The sequence below is a fragment of the Hemitrygon akajei genome, chromosome 21, assembly GCF_048418815.1.
Source record: "Hemitrygon akajei chromosome 21, sHemAka1.3, whole genome shotgun sequence".
NCBI lineage: Eukaryota > Metazoa > Chordata > Chondrichthyes > Myliobatiformes > Dasyatidae > Hemitrygon > Hemitrygon akajei.
This window is the reverse complement of record NC_133144.1, coordinates 49,923,886-49,942,026: the sequence shown is the minus strand read 5'-3', so window position 1 is coordinate 49,942,026 and position 18,141 is coordinate 49,923,886. Positions and strand designations below refer to the sequence as shown.

The window sequence follows — 18,141 nt, the reverse complement described above, 5'->3', positions numbered from 1 at the left end:
GTGATTTGATTTGACGCAAACAATGCATTTTGCAGTATATGTCAATGTACATGTGACAAATAGAGCTAATTTTTATCTTATCTCTTCAGGTGTTGAGAGGGAAATCAGTATTCACTAAGATGTATGGAGAATTCCATGTCCATCCTTTGAGTAGTGTACTGGTATCTTTTTTGTCTTGCTGACTGAGTGTGATAGCCAAGTACTCCCCACTCTAACATACCTCCCTAAATTTTCCTGCTCAGTTTTCTGGAATACATCTGGAACTCATTGAATTGTGCTGTCCACAAAAACACACATTACAAGTGGAATTCACAGCTCATGATAAATATCCAAGTGATAAAAATCTGTGTGAGTGCCTGTGTGTTAGTGTGTTGTATATGTGTGTGTACTTGCATTTTTTTAATGCCATGTCCTTTTCTTCAGGCTTGCAGTGACAGAACCAGACACCAACCTGATTGTGACCCACTGGACGACCAAATGCTAGGTTCTTTTACATTTGTGGTAGCTAAACTTGGAAGCGTAGCAAATAGTGAGGAGGGCAGCAAGTGCTGCAGTGGATCATAAACTGGAAAATCGGCAGGTTGAGCAAATTTAGAAATATGACATGATAAAGACAAATTAGCTTTATTTATCACATGTACATTGAAGCATACAGTTTAATGCATTGTTTGCATCAAATCAAATAAGTGAGGATTGTGCTGGGCAGCCCACAAGTCTTGCCACAGTGGAGCATGTCCACAACTCAGTAATCCTAACTGTACATCTTTAGAAGTGGGAGGAAACTACAGCACCCAGAGGAATCCCACATGATCACTGGAAGAACAAGCAAACTCCTTAAGGGCAGTGGTGAGAATTGAATCCTGATTTGTGATCACTGGTGCTGTAAAGTGATGTGCTAACTGCTACACTATTATGCTACCCCATCTTAATTAGGAAGCATGAGGAAAGCCAATTATAACATCAAAGGTACAGTTTTAACTGGGTACAGTAACATTGAGATTGAACAGATGCAAGCCACTGATGCCATCAAGACAAGTTGGTGTGCTTGGTATAGAAATCATATGAAACCCTAGGCTTTATAGAAAGCAAAAGAAAGGAACTGAAATGCAATCTTTATTGGCCCCAGCTAAGTTATAGTTTTCAGTTCTAGACAGAACAATTTCAGAAAGGTGAAAGCGTTGGTGAGGGTGCAGAGGAAACCTACCTGTATGATGGCACTGATGAGGAACCTCAGTTATGATACAACAAACTTTCTTTTTAAAACTCTTCTCCTTAATACGCTTACAGCGAAGTTAGATGAGAACAGAAGAGGTGGTTGTGCTGCTGCAGTGAGATGATGTTTGAAAGGGATTGTAAATGTTGGCTTTGGCCAGTTGGGAAAAACAGTTTTTTTTATTGTAAATTCAGTGGGGTCATCAGAGATCATCAAGCAAGGTAGTAATATGGAGCAACACACACAAAGCACTGGAGAAACTTAGCATGTCAGGCAGCATCCATGGAAATAAATAAGCAGTCGATGTTTCAGGCTGAGACCCTTCTTCGGGACTGAAAAGAAAAGGGGAAGATGCCAGGACAACAAGGTGGGTGAAGGGGAGGGAGGATTAGTTAGAAGTGAGAGTTGAAGCCAGGTGGGTGATAGAGGGCTGGAGAAGAAGGAATTTGATAGGAGAGGAGAGTGGATCATGGGGAAAAGAGAAGAAGGAGAGGTACCGGGGGAGGTGATAGGTAAGTGAGGAGAAGAGGTAAGAGGCCAGAGTGGGGAACAGAAGAAGAGGGAAGGAAGAGGGAAAATGAAAAAAAAATGGAGGAAGAAGAAATCAATGTTGTTCCTCTAACCTGAGGAGGCCAATGGATTGATGTGTCGGAAGGTGAATGGGGAGAGGAATTAAAAAGATTGGCCACCAGGAAATTCCATTTTTGCCAGATGGAGTGGAGATGCACGACAACGTGGTCCCCTGGTTTATGTCGGCTCTCACCAGTGTAGAAGAGGCCACATCAGGAACACCAAATACAACAGATGACCCCAACAGAAGTGTTGCCTCTCCTGGAAGGACTGCTTGGGGCCCTGAATGGAGATAAGGGAGGAGGTAAATGGACAGGTGTAGCATTTCTATTGCTTGCAGAAAATATGTGCCTGGTGGGAGACTAGTGCAGAGGGACAATTGGACAAGAGAATAAAGGAGGTTGCGATCCTGTGGAAAGCAGAGAGTGGGAGGGGAGGTAAAGATATATCTTGTGGTAGGATCCTGTTGAAGATGGTGGAGGCTGTGGAGAACAATATGTTGGATGTGGAGGCTTATAGGGTGGTAGGTGAGGACAAGAGGAACACTATCACTGTTGAGGTGGTGGGAAAATGGGCTGAGCGCAGATATCTGGGAAATGGAGGAGATGCAGCAGAGGGCAGCAATTTTGGTGGAGGAAAGGAAACCTGGTTCCCTTCCTAGGACATCGTAGGACATCCACGATGTCCTGGAAAGGAAAGCTTCATCCTGGGAACAGATGCAACGGAGATTAAAAAACTGAGAAAAGAGAAAAGGATTTTTACAGGAGATAGGGTGGGAAGAAGTATAGTCAGTGTAGTCGTGGGAATCAATAGATTTATAAAAGGCATTAGTAGATAGTTTGTCTCCAGAGATGGAGACAAAGAAATTGAGAAAGGGGAGAGAGCTGTCAGAAATAGACCAAGTGAATTTAAGGGGAGGGTGGAAATTGGAGACAAAGCTGATGAAATTGATGAGTTCAGCATGGGTGCATGAAGCAGCACTAATGCAGTTGTCAATGAAGCACAGAAAGAGTTGTGGAGCATTTCCAGGGAAGGCTTGGAACATGTATTGTTCTACGTAGGCAACAAAAAGGCAGGCACAGCGGTGCCCATGCTGGTGCCCATGGCTACCCCTTGAGTTTGAAGAAAGTGTGAGGAGCCAAAGAAGTTGTTGAGGGTGAGGACCAGGTCTGCTAGATGGAGGAGGGTGGTGGTGGAGGGGAACTAGTTGGGTCTTTTGTTGATAATGAAGCAGAGAGATGTAAGGCCTTCTTGATGGGTATAGAAGTGTATAGATACTGGACATCCATGGTGAAAATGAAGTGGTCAGGGCCAGCAATTTGAAAGTTGTTGAGGGGATCGAGAGCATGTGAATTGTTGTGGATGTAGGTGGGAAGGGACTGAACCAAGGAGGACAGAACGGAGTCGAGGTATGTGGACATGAGTTCAGTGGGGCAGGAGCAGGCAGAGACAATGTGCCAACCTGGATAGTCAAGATCTTGGTTAGGAGGTAGAAACGAGCAATGCGGGGCAAGGGAGCTATAAGTTTAGTGGCAGTAGTTGTGAGTTCTCCAGAGTTGATGAGGTTAGTGATGATGTCGGAGACAATTTTCTGATGGCGCAGAGTGTGGTTCTTTTCAAGGGGTAGGTAACAGGAAGTGTCTGAGAGCTACTGACTGCCCTCAGAGAGGTAGAGTTCAGTCCACCACAACACCCTCTTTGTCTATAGTTTTGATGGTGAGATCAGGATTGGTGCGCAGAGTGTGGAGGCCTCGAAACGACAACTGTTTATTCATTCCCACAGATCCTGCCTGGCCTGCTGACTTCCTCCAGTATTATGTGTCTGTTGGTTGGATTTCCAGCATCTGCAGAATCTCTTGTGTGTATAGTGTAGAAATATCTGAGGTTGCACTTTGAAATATTGGTACTGCTGACTTATCCAGCGACAGTGTATGTATGTTAAGTGCAAGTGATGGCGTACAAATATTATCCCTTATGTACATTTGTATGTGGAGGGACTTGTGAAACTGGAATTATTCTCTCGAAGTGATTTTGAAGAGAAGTGTTTAAAACTCATTATCATTATCTGACGTGGGTGATCATGATTGTTCTTGGCAACTTTTTTCTACAGAAGTGCTTTGCCATTGCCTTCTTCTGGGCAGTGTCCTTACAAGACAGGTGACCCCAGACATTATCAATACTCTTCAGATATTGTCTGCCTGGCTTCATTAGTTGCATAACCAGGACTTGTGATATGCATCATCTGCTTATATGACCATCCACCACGTGTTCCCATGACTTCATATGACCCTGATCAGTGGGGGTGGGGGGCTAAGCAGGAGCTACCCGTTGCCCAGTGGTGACCTGCAGGCTACAGCAGAGGGAAGGAGCTCCTTACACCTCCTTTGGTAGAGACATATCTCCACCCTGCCACCCAGGTTTAAAACCATGAAGGGTAAATTAGTACAAACAATTCCTCTTGGTTGGAGTTCAGTTAACCAAAACCATCTGCAAATGTCTCTTATGCTGCTGCTGTTTACAGCAGCAATGTAACCAAAAGTCACAGATTTATGCTGATTGGCAAAAGAACCAAAAATGAAATGAGGAAAATCTTCTTTTAGTGGTAAATTGCTGTGATATGTTATGTTGCTGCATGGTGAAAGCAGATTCAGTGGTAAACTGTAAGAATAAGTTTGCAGCAATTATAATAAAAGAACTGGAATTGGGACTCAAAATGGGTTAAATGACAACAAAGCATGTATTTTATGGTGTTTTTAATAATAAAATGTTTGGTGCCTCATGTCAGTGATTCAGGGATGGCACAGCGGTATAGCAGTTAGAGTAACACTGTTTCAGTGTCAGTGGCTTGGGTTCAATTCTGCCACTGTCTGTAAGGAGTTTGTTCCTTCTCTCCATGACCTTGTGGATTTTCTCCGGGTGCTTTGGTTTCCCCACATGTTCCAAAGGGATACCTGTTAGTAGTTTAATTGGTCACATTGGTGCAGCGTGGACTCTTTGGGCTGGTAGGAACTGTTACAGTACTGTATCTCGAAAGAAAGAGAGAGAGACGTCTATCTGTCAGGTGAACGGATGAAACTCTGAAATGTTGATAACCATATATATGGGAATGCTTCACAATACAGGGATCAATGCCTTGGCATGATTTTGTTGGCTTTTACTTGGCAGGGATGACAGTTCATCGCGGTCCATATTCATCACTCATCTGATCAATAACCGCACGGAATCAGCAATGTCCTACTATGAATTTCTGCTTCACCTGAAGGAGCAGGTATGAAAGCAGAAACCCAGCTGGCTCCAGAGATGACTGGTTCACCCAAGGCAGTCCACTGAAGTAGCGAATGCTCCAAAACAAAAAAAAAATCTTTCTCTCATTTTAAACTCTTTGGTTGCATTTTGATCAAGCAGATTTTGAAATGAAATAGAAAACACTTCCAGGATGCTTCATAGGATGTGTGTATAAAACCAAGTTTATTGTCACCTGATTGGGGAGTTACCTGAATGAAGCACGGAAGGGCGAGGATGTCAGGTATCAAACCCCACCCCTTAACCGCCGTACACTTGGAATGTTGGTAGTTCATGGTGTGCATCTTAGATGTTAGAATAAACTGAAAAATCTATTTAGGATGGGGGTGATTGGACAGTCAACCTGTCTATTAAGCCTGTAGACCCCCTTCTGAAGAAAGGGTGGATTTTATGCACTCTGTTTGTAACCTGTAGTTGTCTGTTCACTGCAGTTTACTGAAGAAATAGCCTAATTAAACCTCAGTTACCCTACCATAGATTTGGTCATAAACTCTGTTGCTGCTGTAAAGCACACCTAGCCTACTGTTTGCAGTAGACCCCTTTTGTTATTCATACTAAAGTAGATAATGTTCTGTTTGCTGTAAATTAGACTGTTTGATATGTCTGGCATAAAGGTTATCCCACCTCCAATTTACCATTTGACAGAATACATTTTGACACTATGGCTTCAACACCAAGTTATAATCGGATGTTCCGGTTCATAGATATTCAGAAATCAAATAGTGTACATGATATACATTGCAATGTCAAAGAAATAGTATAACCAGGAAAAGGATACTGCACAGATTCTTGTCAACAGTTCCAGAAATAAGACCTTGTTAATGCAATTATATATTAGAGATAATCATGTAAGTTGTTTCAGCTTGTTCTGATGTTATGAAAACACATATAATTGGAAGATTGCTCTAGAATCATGTGGATAATCTGTGACCTTTTCTCTGGAACAGGTGGGATAAGCAAAGATCTAAGACAATTTTTGAAAATTATGAAAACATAGTGAAAGAATAAATAAAAAAACAGAGGCATTTATATAGCTTTAATGTTGTTTGAGGGCACAAACTGCTTTACACCGAGTGCAGTAATTAGTGGTGTGTAATAACATAGGAAAGGCAACAGCCACTTTATGCAGAGCAAGCTACTACAAACAGTGATAACAGGTTAATGACTGAAGATACTGAAGAAAGAATGACTAACGGGTTGATGACTAATGATGACAATCTGTACTCCTGGTGTCAAAGGATAGATAGACACTCAATGGCCACTTTATTCAGTACCTCTTTACCTAATAAAGTGGCTGCTGAGTGTATGTTCTTGGTCTTCTGCAGCTGTAGCCTATTCTCTTCAAGGTTCGACCAGTTGTGCACTCAGAGACGTTCTTCTGCACACCACTGTTGTAATACGTGGTTATTTGAGTTACTGTCAACTTCCTGTCAGCTTGAAGCTGTCTGACCATTCTTCTCTGACCTCTCTCATTAACAAGGCATTGAACAAGGCTGCTCACTGGATGTTTTTCTTCACACAATTCTTTGTGAACTCTAGAGACTGTTGCACATGAAAGTCCCAAGAGATCAGCACTTTCTGAGATACTGAAACCACCCTGTCTGACACCAACAATCATTCAATGGTCAAAGTCACTTAGGTCAAATTTCTTCCCCATTAAGATGTTGTGTCTGAACAACAACTGATCCCCTTGACCGTGTCTGCATACTTTTATGCATTTAGTTGTTGACACATGATTGTCTGATTAGATATTTGCATTAATGAGCAGGTGTTGAGGTGTACCTAATATAGTGGCCACTGAGCGCATATTGGTCAGATCAGCACTAAACGTTCCAAAGCACCAATAATCTGAATGCCCAGTGCCTGGAGGATGAAATAGTGGGCAGAAAAACTAGAAAATTCCTTGCATTTTCATCAAAGAGCCACCTAGTTTTTTGTCAATCTATTTAAATAAGCATAAGCCTTATAAACAGGAATTTGATCGATGACCCCAAGTTCAACTTTATCTCTTCCATTCCCACAGCCTAGCCTGTGATTTTTAATGCTTCCACGCTGGCCTGCTTTCAATACTTCCTACAGGCTGTGGCTCCACACTCTGTAACTCCCTCACTGAATCCTACATTTCCGTGCTCTCCTATCATGGAAATGTTGGTGTGGCACTGCAGTGTAGTGGTTAGCGTAGTGCTATTACAGTGCCAGTAACCCAATTTCAGTTCTGATACTTTCTATAAGGAGTTTGTAAATTCTCCCCACAACAGTGTGGGATTTCTCTGGGTGTTCCAGTTTCCTCTCACATTCTAAAGACGTACAGGTTGGTAGAGTAATTCTTCACATGGGTTCAGTTGGGGTGGTGACGGTTCATTGGGTCAGAAGAGCCCAGTTACGGTGCTACATCGCTCACTCTCCACAATGTTCACTCCTCTCTCAAGGCACCGGAGCCTTTCGCTGTTCAATTTTGGTCAAATTGGTGGCTTTAAACACCTGCCCAGATAGACTGAAAAGGCAGGGTGTCGGGATCAGAGGTGAGAGCCAATTTCACTTGGTCTCCATTATGGTCGTGCCTCTCTCCATGGCACTGATGCCCCGGCTGCTTTGCTTCATGCCTGCTAATATGGTGAACTGATAAGCAAGGCTTTGGACCTGCTTGAGGACCCGGATCTGAGGATTCATTTCGATTCAGAACATTGTTGTTTGCTTCAGTTTGCATGATTTGGTTTTCCCCCCTTTCTCTTGCACATCGAGTGTTGGTCTTTTATTTTTTTTTCTTTAATTGGGTTCTTTTGGGTTTCTTGCTTTGTGGCTATTTATAAGCAAGCACATCTCAAGGTTTATCATTTATACCTTCTTTGATAATAAATGTACTTTGAATCTTTGAATATCTCTTGATAAAAATAATTGATTAGTGCAGTAGTTGTTACCGGACCTCTAGTTTCTATCAGAGAGTCACTTTCCACCTTGGCAATTCTGGATTACTACAGTGTTTCTAAAAACAAATCATGGTGTGGCGAGGAAACAAACATACAGAATTACAATGGTTACCAAATACCTCCCAGATTGATAGGCAAAGCTAACCCCTCATTAATGGTCCTTCAGGGAGAAAATCTGACCCTTTTATTCAATCTAGTCAATATGTGACTCCTGCCCTGCAGTACTGACTCTACAAAGCCACTAAGTTATATTATAACCACAACATTAACACAGTTGGATTGTAGTGGTTCAGGAAGGTGCTCACCAAAAGCTTTTCAAAGGGTAATAATTCTTAATAGACAATAGACAATAGGTGCAGAAGTAGACCATTCGGCCCTTCGAGCCTGCACCGCCATTCTGAGATCATGGCTGATCATCTACTCATTTCTACTTGTTTCTCTCGTCGAGCTCTGAGGGTGACACTCTCCGCCATGAGAAGGTACCTGGCGTCCCTAACACAATCACTTCCACGCCTCCGGGACACCTTTTTCTCCATTTGCAATGGACCTGTCCATTATTTCATCCTCTGTCGGATCCATGCATGCAATCACCGTTTCTTTGAGTTTATCACTTCCTGCAACGATCGCAATATCTTCCATCTGCAGATCCCAGAGCATGGTTTTCATATCGCGTCCCCGGCCCCGGTAGTCAATCTCGGCTGCCTCAGCGACCCAAGGCATATTGAAAACCCGGACTCTAGCACCATCACCGCATGTTCCAACGGCCATGGATTGGCCTCAGCCGTCAATCTCGGCTGCTCCAGCGACCCAGGGGATTTTGAAACTCCGGACTCCAGCACCATCAGCAGGGGTTCCACCGACCATGGACAGCTTCAGAGTGATTGCGCAACCACCGACTGCGACTCCAGCCTTGAACTCCGGGCCGGGTCTTCACATGCTGCGATTGTGACTCCCGCCTCCCCTTCCCACACCACCACTCTGCAATCCCCTCTCCCTCAGATCCCATCGTCAGCTCCTGGGCCCTCAGAGGCTCCAACTTCCTCTCACCCCAACCCTTCCCTCTCCACTGACACTACCAGCCTCCCTCCCCCCTCTGATCCCATCTCTCATCCGTGCTGGGTCTTTACCATTCCCTCCGACCTTCAACTCTCTGAGGCAGAGCGCTCTGTCCGCATTAAGGCCTCACTTTTGTCCCCCTTCGCCCACACCTCAGTGAGTTCTGCGTACGCCATGACGCTGAACTCTTCTTCCGCCAGCTCCGTCTCCGAGCTTACTTCTTTGACAAGGACTCTCCTACACCCACTGATGACCTCTTCTCCCGTCTTCAACCCTCCTCCTCTTCATGGACACCCGGCTCTGGTCTTCTACCTGCTCTGGATCTCTTTATTGCTAATTGCCGACGGGACATCAACCGTCTTGACTTCACCACACCCTGTTCCAATTCCAACCTCACTCCTTCCGAACGCTCTGCTCTCCGCTCCCTCCGCACCAATCCCAACCTCACTATAAAACCTGCTGATAAGGGGGGAGCTGTTGTTGTCTGGCGTACTGACCTCTACCTGGCCGAGGCACAGCGACAACTCTCTGATAACACCTCTTATTTACCCCGTGATCATGATCCCACTAAGGAGCACCAGGCCATTGTCTCCAATACCATCACCAACCTTATTAGCTCTGGGGATCTCCCATCCACTGCCACAAACCTCATAGTTCCCACACCCCGCACTTCCCGTTTCTACCTCCTACCCAAGATCCACAAAGCTGCCTGTCCAGGTAGACCCATTGTCTCAGCTTGCTCCTGCCCCACTGAACTCATTTCTGCATACCTTGACACTGTCTTATCCCCCCTTGTTCAATCTCTTCCCACCTATGTTCGTGACACTTCTCATGCTTTGAATTTTTTCAATGATTTTAAGTTCCCTGGCCCCCTCCGTCTTATTTTCACCGTGGACGCCCAGTCCCTACATACCTTCATCCCCCACCGAGATGGTCTTGAAGCTCTTCGGTTTTTTTTGGATTCCAGATCTAACCAAATCCCCTCTACCACCACTCTCCTCCGTCTAGCGGAATTAGTTCTTACTCTCAATAATTTCTCCTTTGGCTCCTCCCATTTCCTCCAAACCAAGGGTGTAGCCATGGGCACCCGTATGGGTCCCGGTTATGCCTGCCTTTTTGTTGGCTTTGTGGAACAGTCCATGTTCCAAGGCTATACCGGTATCCATCCCCCTCTTTTCCTTTGCTACATCGATGACTGCATTGGCGCTGCCTCTTGCACGCGTGCTGAGCTCGTCGACTTCATTAACTTTACCTCCAACTTTCACCCTGCCCTTAAATTTACCTGGTCCATTTCCAATACCTCCCTCCCCTTTCTTGATCTTTCTGTCTCCATCTCTGGAGATGGCCTATCTACTGATATCTACTATAAACCTACAGACTCTCACAGCTACCTGGACTATTCCTCTTCCCACCCTGTCTCTTGCAAAAATGCTATCCCCTTCTCACAATTCCTCCGTCTCCGCCGCATCTGCTCTCAGGATGAGGCTTTTCTTTCCAGGACGAAGGAGATGTCTTCCTTTTTTAAGCTAAGGGGCTTCCCTTCATCCACCATCAACTCTGCTCTCAAACGCATCTCTCCCATTTCCCTCACATCTGCCCTCACCCCATCCACCGCCACCCCACTCGGGATAGGGTTCCCCTTGTCCTTACCTACCACCCCACCAGCCTCCAGGTCCAACATATAATTCTCCGTAACTTCCGCCACCTCCAAGGGATCCCACTACCAAACACATTTTTCCCTCCCCCCTCTTTCTGCTTTTCGCAGGGATCGCTCCCTACGCGACTCCCTTGTCCACTCGTCCCCCCCATCCCTTCCCACCGATCTCCCTCCTGGCACTTATCCTTGTAAACGGAACAAGTGCTACACCTGCCCTTACACTTCCTCCCTCACCGCCATTCAGGGCCCCAGACAGTCCTTCCAGGTGAGGCGACACTTCACCTGTGAGTCGGCTGGTGTGGTATACTGCGACCGGTGCTCCCGGTATGGCCTTTTATATATTGGCGAGACCCAATGCAGACTGGGAGACCGTTTCGTGGAACACCTACGCTCGGTCTGCCAGAAAAAGCAGCATCTCCCAGTGGCCACACACTTTAATTCCACGTCCCATTCCTATTCTGATATGTCTATCCATGGCCTCCTCTATTGTCAAAATGAATCCAAACTCAGGTTGGAGGAACAACACCTTATATACCGGCTGGGTAGCCTCCAACCTGATGGCACGAACATTGACTTCTCTAACTTCTGTTAATGCCCCTCCTCCCCTTCTTACCCCATCCCTGACATATTTAGTTGTTTGCCTGTTCTCCATCTCCCTCTGGTGCTCCCCCCCCTCCTTTCTTTCTCCTGAGGCCTCCCGTCCCATGATCCTTTCCCTTCTCCAGCTCTGTATCACTTTCGCCAATCACCTTTCCAGTTCTTAGCTTCATCCCACCCCCTCCGGTCTACTCCTATCATTTCGCATTTCCCCCTCCCCCCTCTACTTTCAAATCTCTTGCTATCTTTACTTTCGGTTAGTCCTGACAAAGGGTCTCGGCCCAAAACGTCGGCATCGCTTCTCCCTATAGATGCTGCCTAGCCTGCTGTGTTCTACCAGCATTTTGTGTGTGTTGTTGTTTGAATTTCCAGCATCTGCAGATTTCCTCGTGTTTGATCTGCTATCAATACCCGGTTCCTGCCTTGTCCCCATATCCCTTGATTCCCCTATCCATAAGATACCTATCTAGCTCCTTCTTGAAAGCATCCAGAGAATTGGCCTCCACTGCCTTCTGAGGGAGTGCATTCCACACCCCCACAACTCTCTGGGAGAAGAAGTTTTTCCTTAACTCTGTCCTAAATGACCTACCCCTTATTCTTAAACCATGCCCTCTGGTACCGGACTCTCCCAGCATCTGGAACATATTTCCTGCCTCTATCTTGTCCAATCCCTTAATAATCTTATATGTTGCAATCAGATCCCCTCTCAATCTCCTTAATTCCAGCGTGTACAAGCCCAGTCTCTCTAACCTCTCTGCGTATGACAGTCTGGACATCCCAGGAATTAACCTTGTGAATCTATGCTGCACTTCCTCTACAGCCAGGATGTTCTTCCTTAACCCTGGAGACCAAAACTGTACACAACACTCCAGGTGTGGTCTCACCAGGGCCCTGTACAAATGCAAAAGGATTTTCTTGCTCTTGTACTCAATTCCCTTTGTAATAAAGGCCAACATTCCATTAGCCTTCTTCACTGCCTGCTGCACTTGCTCATTCACCTTCAGTGACTGATGAACAAGGACTCCTAGATCTCTTTGTATTTCTCCCTTACCTAACTCTACACTGTTCAGATAATAATCTGCCTTCCTGTTCTTACTCCCAAAGTGGATAACCTCACACTTATTCACATTAAACGTCATCTGCCAAGTATCTGCCCACTCACCCAGCCTATCCAAGTCACCCTGAATTCTCCTAACATCCTCATCACATGTCACACTGCCACCCAGCTTAGTATCATCAGCAAACTTGCTGATGTTATTCTCAATGCCTTCATCTAAATCGTTGATGTAAATTGTAAACAGCTGTGGTCCCAATACCAAGCCCTGTGGCATCCCACTAGTGACCACCTGCCATTCCGAGAAACACCCATTCACCTCTACCCTTTGCTTTCTATCTGCCAACCAGTTTTCTATCCATGTCAATATCTTCCCCGTAATGCCATGAGCTCTGATTTTACCCACCAATCTCCTATGTGGGACCTTATCAAATGCCTTCTGAAAATCGAGGTACACTACATCCACTGTATCTCCCTTGTCTATCTTCCTGGTTACATCCTCGTAAAACTCCAATAGATTAGTCATGCATGATTTGCCCTTGGTAAATCCTTGCTGGCTTGGCCCAATCCTATCACTGCTATCTAGACATGCCACTATTTCATCTTTAATTGTTGACCTTACCACTAACAGCGAGTGATACTCTGAAAAACAAAGACGTAAGAACAGTTTTCAATGTCATCAAAAATACATTGATCAGTCCCTCAACTCATTTTTTTAATTTTTAGAGATACTGCATGGTAGAGATACTAGCCCAATGAGTCAGTTCAATTCCACCCATGTAGCCAATTAACTTATTAGCCCATACATCTTCGGAATGTGGGAGGAAACTGGAGCACATGGAGGAAAGCCACGCAGTCACAAAGAGAATGTAAACTCCTTGCAGGCAGCAGCGGGAATTGAACCCACGACACTGGCGCAGTAATAGCATTATGCTAACTGCTATGCTACCATGCTGCCCCGTGAGGGCATCTAGAGGCAAATGAATTATCTATCAAAAGCAGTGGAAGGCTGGAACATCCTAACGTTTGCAGACACTTATTTTGTCTCTAAGTCTGTACATCAAAAGTTTGCCCAGTTAGGACCAATGACCTGTATCCTGTTACAAAAGTACACCCCAAGCCTTGAACACACAGTACAGTGAGGAAGTGTGCATTATGGGAAATAAACTGCTTTCTAATAAGACATTAAATCCAGGCAGTATCATTTGGTAATGTTGGGGAGACTGGCTGCAGTGTTCAATCAGATTTTTAACCTCACACTTCACCAGTCTGAGGTACTCACTTGCTTCAAACAGGCTTCAATTACAGTGGAGCCCAAGACTTGATGACTAGTATTCGGTAGCACTGACATCCACAGCGATGAAGTGTTTTGAGAGATTGGTGATGACGCAGATCCAATTCCTGCCTGAGAAGTGACTTGGATCTGCTTCGATTTGCCTCCCATCACATTGGGTCCACAGCCATTACTGTGGATCTTCACTGAACCCTTGAATATCTGGACAGCAAAGATTGTCTACAACTGAGGATTCCATATTACCATTCCCTCAACACTAATCATAAGCCTCAATATCTCCATGTGCAATTGGATCCTCAAATTCTGCACTTGCAGCCCCCAGCCAGTTCAGATTAGCAACAACATCTCCTCCATTACCTCCATCAACACAGATGCATCACAAGGCTGTGTGCATAGCCCTCTGCTCTACTCACTTTACAGGTATGACCATGAGGCTAAACACAGATCCAATGCCATATTTAAGTTTGCTGATGACTCTACCATCTTTGGCTGAATCAAAGGTGATGACGAATCAACATATAGGAGGGAGATTGAAAATCTGTCTGAGTGGTACCACAGCAACAAACTCTTACTCAATGTCAGCAAGACCAAGGAACTGACTACTGGCTTCAGGAGGAGGAAACCAGAGGTCCATGAGCCAATCCTTTGAGGGATCAGAGTGGAGAAGTCAGAGACTTTAAATTCCTTGGTGTTATCATTTCAGAGGGCCTGTTCAGGGTCCAGCACGTAAGTGCAATTACAAAGAAAGCACAGCAGCACCTATACTTCCTTATAATTTGCAAGGATTTGGCATGGCACTTAAAACTTTGACAAACTTCTATAGATGTGTGGTAGATAGTATATTGACTGGCTGCCTCACAACCTGGTATGGAAACACTGACACCCTTGATTGGAAAATCTTGCAAAAGGTGAGTGGATACGGCCCAGTCCATCACGGGTAGAGCCCTCCCCACCACTGAGCATGTCTACACAGAACACTGTCAATGGAAAGTAGCATCCATCATCAGGGACCCCACCACCCAGCTCATGCTCCTTTCTCAATTCTGCCATCAGGAAACAGTGCAGGAACCTTAGGATTCATGTCATCAAGTTCAGAAACAGTGATAACCCCTCAACCTTCAGGCTCTGAACCAAAGGGGGTAACTTCACTTGCCCTATCATTGAAATGTTCCCACATCCTATTAACTCACTTACAAACACTCTTCATCTCATGTTCTTGATAGTTATTGTTTATTTATTTATTTATTTATTTTTTATTGCTCTTTTTTCCCCTTTTGTATTTGCACAGTGTTTGCCTGCCTTGTTGGGTGTAGTGTTCCATTGATACTATTATGGTTATTGGACTTACTGAGTATGTCCACAAGGAAACCAGGCTCAGAGTTGAATACGGTGACACATATGTACTTCGATAATGAATGTATTTTGAACTTTGGATGTGAAAAGATTCTACAGCACTACTTCATGCAAAGTGGGGAGTTATCCTTCTCATGGTTGGTATTTATTCCTCAGCTTTCTAAACCTAATATAATAACTCTTTTTACAGCATTGGTGTTTGACATGGTTGGAAGATACATCAGATTAATTCCCCAACTTGAAAACTGATCCAAGGGTGACAGAGGCACATCGCCCTTGCAGTTCCACAAGTTATAGTACTCCAGACTAGTAGGTGGAAAGTAACCTCAAAATGAATATAATTCAGCTGGCACAGGCACGGTTGGCCAAGTGGCCTCATTTTGTTCCATAAACTTCAATGATACCTCACAGGCTTGTTCCACACTCACATCACATTCTGATTGAAAGGATTCCCCTAAATATTCCACCTTTCATCCTTAACCTACAACATGTAGTTCTCATTTCACCCAACTTTAATGGAAAGAAGCCTGCTTTAATTTACCCTATCAATGCCCCTCATAATTTTATATACCTCTATCAAATCTCTCCTTATTCTCCTATGGTCTAGGAAATAAAGTTACTAACCTCAAAGTTTCAAAGTGCATTTATTATCAAAAAATCTATAAATTATACAAGCTCGAGATTTGTTTGCTTACAGGCAGTCGCAAGGCAAGGAGCCCGAGAGAAACCAATTAGAAAAAAATAAGACCAAGCCCCAGTGCCCATAAAAAAAGAGAAAAAAATCCACAAAATAAATCATATAAACAATATAAACAAGCAACAACAGCAGCATTCTGAACCAGATTGAGTCCTAAGATCCATATCCTCAGAGCAGCCTGGAGTAGGCCCGAAGCCTGAATATTCAGTTCATCATATTAGTGGGGCAAATCGCTGTAAGGTTCCAGACATGAAGCGCAGTAGCCGGGAGCTGTATCATAGCCTTAATGTCACAGAGAGATAAGCCCCCAGATTATCTGGGTCGGCATTTAAGTTGTCCGAACTTTGCACTAGAACCTGGGTCCTGCCGCCAGCGAATTGCTCCGGGCCTTTATTTTGCTGCTAAAGAAGTTCTCGACCTCTCCAAATTGGCTTGGCACCCAGAGTGATCCAACCTCACCTGACCCTTGACACCCAGCCTTTCCTGTCTATATGGGCTGGCATTTAGATAGTCCAAGCAATGGATTGTACCTTGGTTCAGGACCTAGGCCTCACTGTGGTGATTCACTCCGGGTCTTGAACACATCACCCATCGATTCACTTCAGACCTGGATTTTGCTGCTGAAGAAGCCATTCTTGACCTCTTCATTTCTGCTCAGCATTTGGAACAATCCACCCTGACACCCAGGCCAGCTGGGCCGGCACTGGAACTCCTCTATCCCACCTTTTCCCCTCTGAATCGTCCATTCCAACCAGCATGGCTCCAATTCCAAGTGCGTCAATTTTGCAGCACACCAGCAGGACACCATATCTATTGAGTTCACTTCGCCTTCGCTTGCTTCTTCATTGTTTGTGGTGATATAGTCAACCTTTCCCTATAACTCAGATCCCAGCAACATTCTTGTAAATTTTCTCTGCACTCTTTCAATCTTATTGATATCTTCCCTCTAGGTAGGTGACCAGAACTGGACAGAATACTCCAAATTTGGCCTCACCAATGTGTTATACAACTTCAACTAATGATTTATGAAGCCAATTTTTCCAAAAGCTCTCTTTGTGACCCTATCTGCCTGTGGGACCATTCTCAACAAATTATGGATCTATATTCCCAGATCCCTGTGTTCTACTGCACTTCTTAGTGCCCCATCTTGTGTAAGTCCTATCCTGCTTTGTTGATTACAAGACTGAAGATAAGTTTTGATAAGTATATGAATGGGAGGACTATGGTCTTGGTGTGGGTCGATGGGACCAGGCAGAATAACAGTTCAGCCTGGACCATGTGGGCTGAATGACCTGTTTCTGTGTTGTGCTTGATGACTGTGACTTCTGAAGGGGATTATGCATGAGCTATAGCTTTCACTCAAGAAAACTATTTAAACTTATATGATAACCCTCATGAGTTCTGGTACAGGGTCTCGACTGTTCCTTTGCTCTCACAGATGTCTAACTCACTAAGTTCCTTCAGATGTTTTTTTAATCTTCATGTAAACATTGGGTTCTTGTGGTGCTTAACTGTTGCCTGTCTGTGGTGCTGTAATCCACAGCTGCAGAATGACTCTTCCGCTCCCATTATAGAAAAGAATCGTATCACACTGAAATGGGTTCTTTTGCCCACTCATCCATATTGACTGTCACGTCCATCTACATTATTCCCATTTGCCCCATATTACAAATGACAGTCTGCTCTGTTTGTATATTTGCATTTCTCATTAAGGAACTTCTGACATTAATTAACAGTTTAACAACCATCAGGCATCCACAACACAACACACCGAATCCTCAGATTAAACTCTGGCGGTGTGCAGAAGCTACAAACGATATTCAAACTAAATCCTTGCAACTTATTTGGAAAGACAATCATCAGCAATCTTAAAGACCGTTCAAATTACGTGTGAGTTAAATATAGTGCAATCCAAATCCTCTAGTAATAAGCAAAATAGAAAATAAAAGTGTGAAATTGATTTTTATTACAATTATAATTCTGTCTGGTGGCCCTATTGAATAAGTACAGAATTAAATCAAGAACAAGTTAAAATTAGGTTTCAGCCTTACCTCAAGCTGCACTCTCACTTAATGAAATGCTTGTGGGTTAAAATTCAGCCCACGATGAAGACTGATTCTTCAGAGTTGCACTGAATATCTTTCTTGGAGGAGTCATGTTCCAGTAATGTCACAGTCAAAGTGAAGGTCAAAGTAAATTTCTTATCAAAGTACATATATGACATCATATACTACCCTGAAATTCATTTTCCTCTAGAGTAAAGAAACACAACAGAATCAATGAAAAAGTAGACACAAAGACTGACAAACAACCAATGTGCAAAGGAAGCCAAATGGGAAATACAATAATAAATAATTAACACCTGGAACATGTTGTAAAGTCCTTGAAAGTGGCCATGTAATCTCAAGAGAGTATATATT

At 44.2% G+C, this 18,141-nt stretch overlaps 1 protein-coding gene across 1 annotated transcript in view; it reads left to right on the top strand.

Annotated features, from left to right (window-relative positions):
- The window catches only part of LOC140714282 (protein transport protein Sec24A-like), an 88,600-nt gene extending 80,798 nt beyond the window's left edge, over nucleotides 1-7,802 (top strand). The window contains exon 21 of the mRNA XM_073025364.1: nucleotides 4,949-7,802. Within this exon, the coding sequence (XP_072881465.1) occupies nucleotides 4,949-5,057 (109 nt within the window). The 3' untranslated portion in view covers nucleotides 5,058-7,802. The remainder of the gene's footprint in view (nucleotides 1-4,948) is intronic.
- The last annotated feature ends 10,339 nt before the right edge of the window (nucleotides 7,803-18,141 follow it).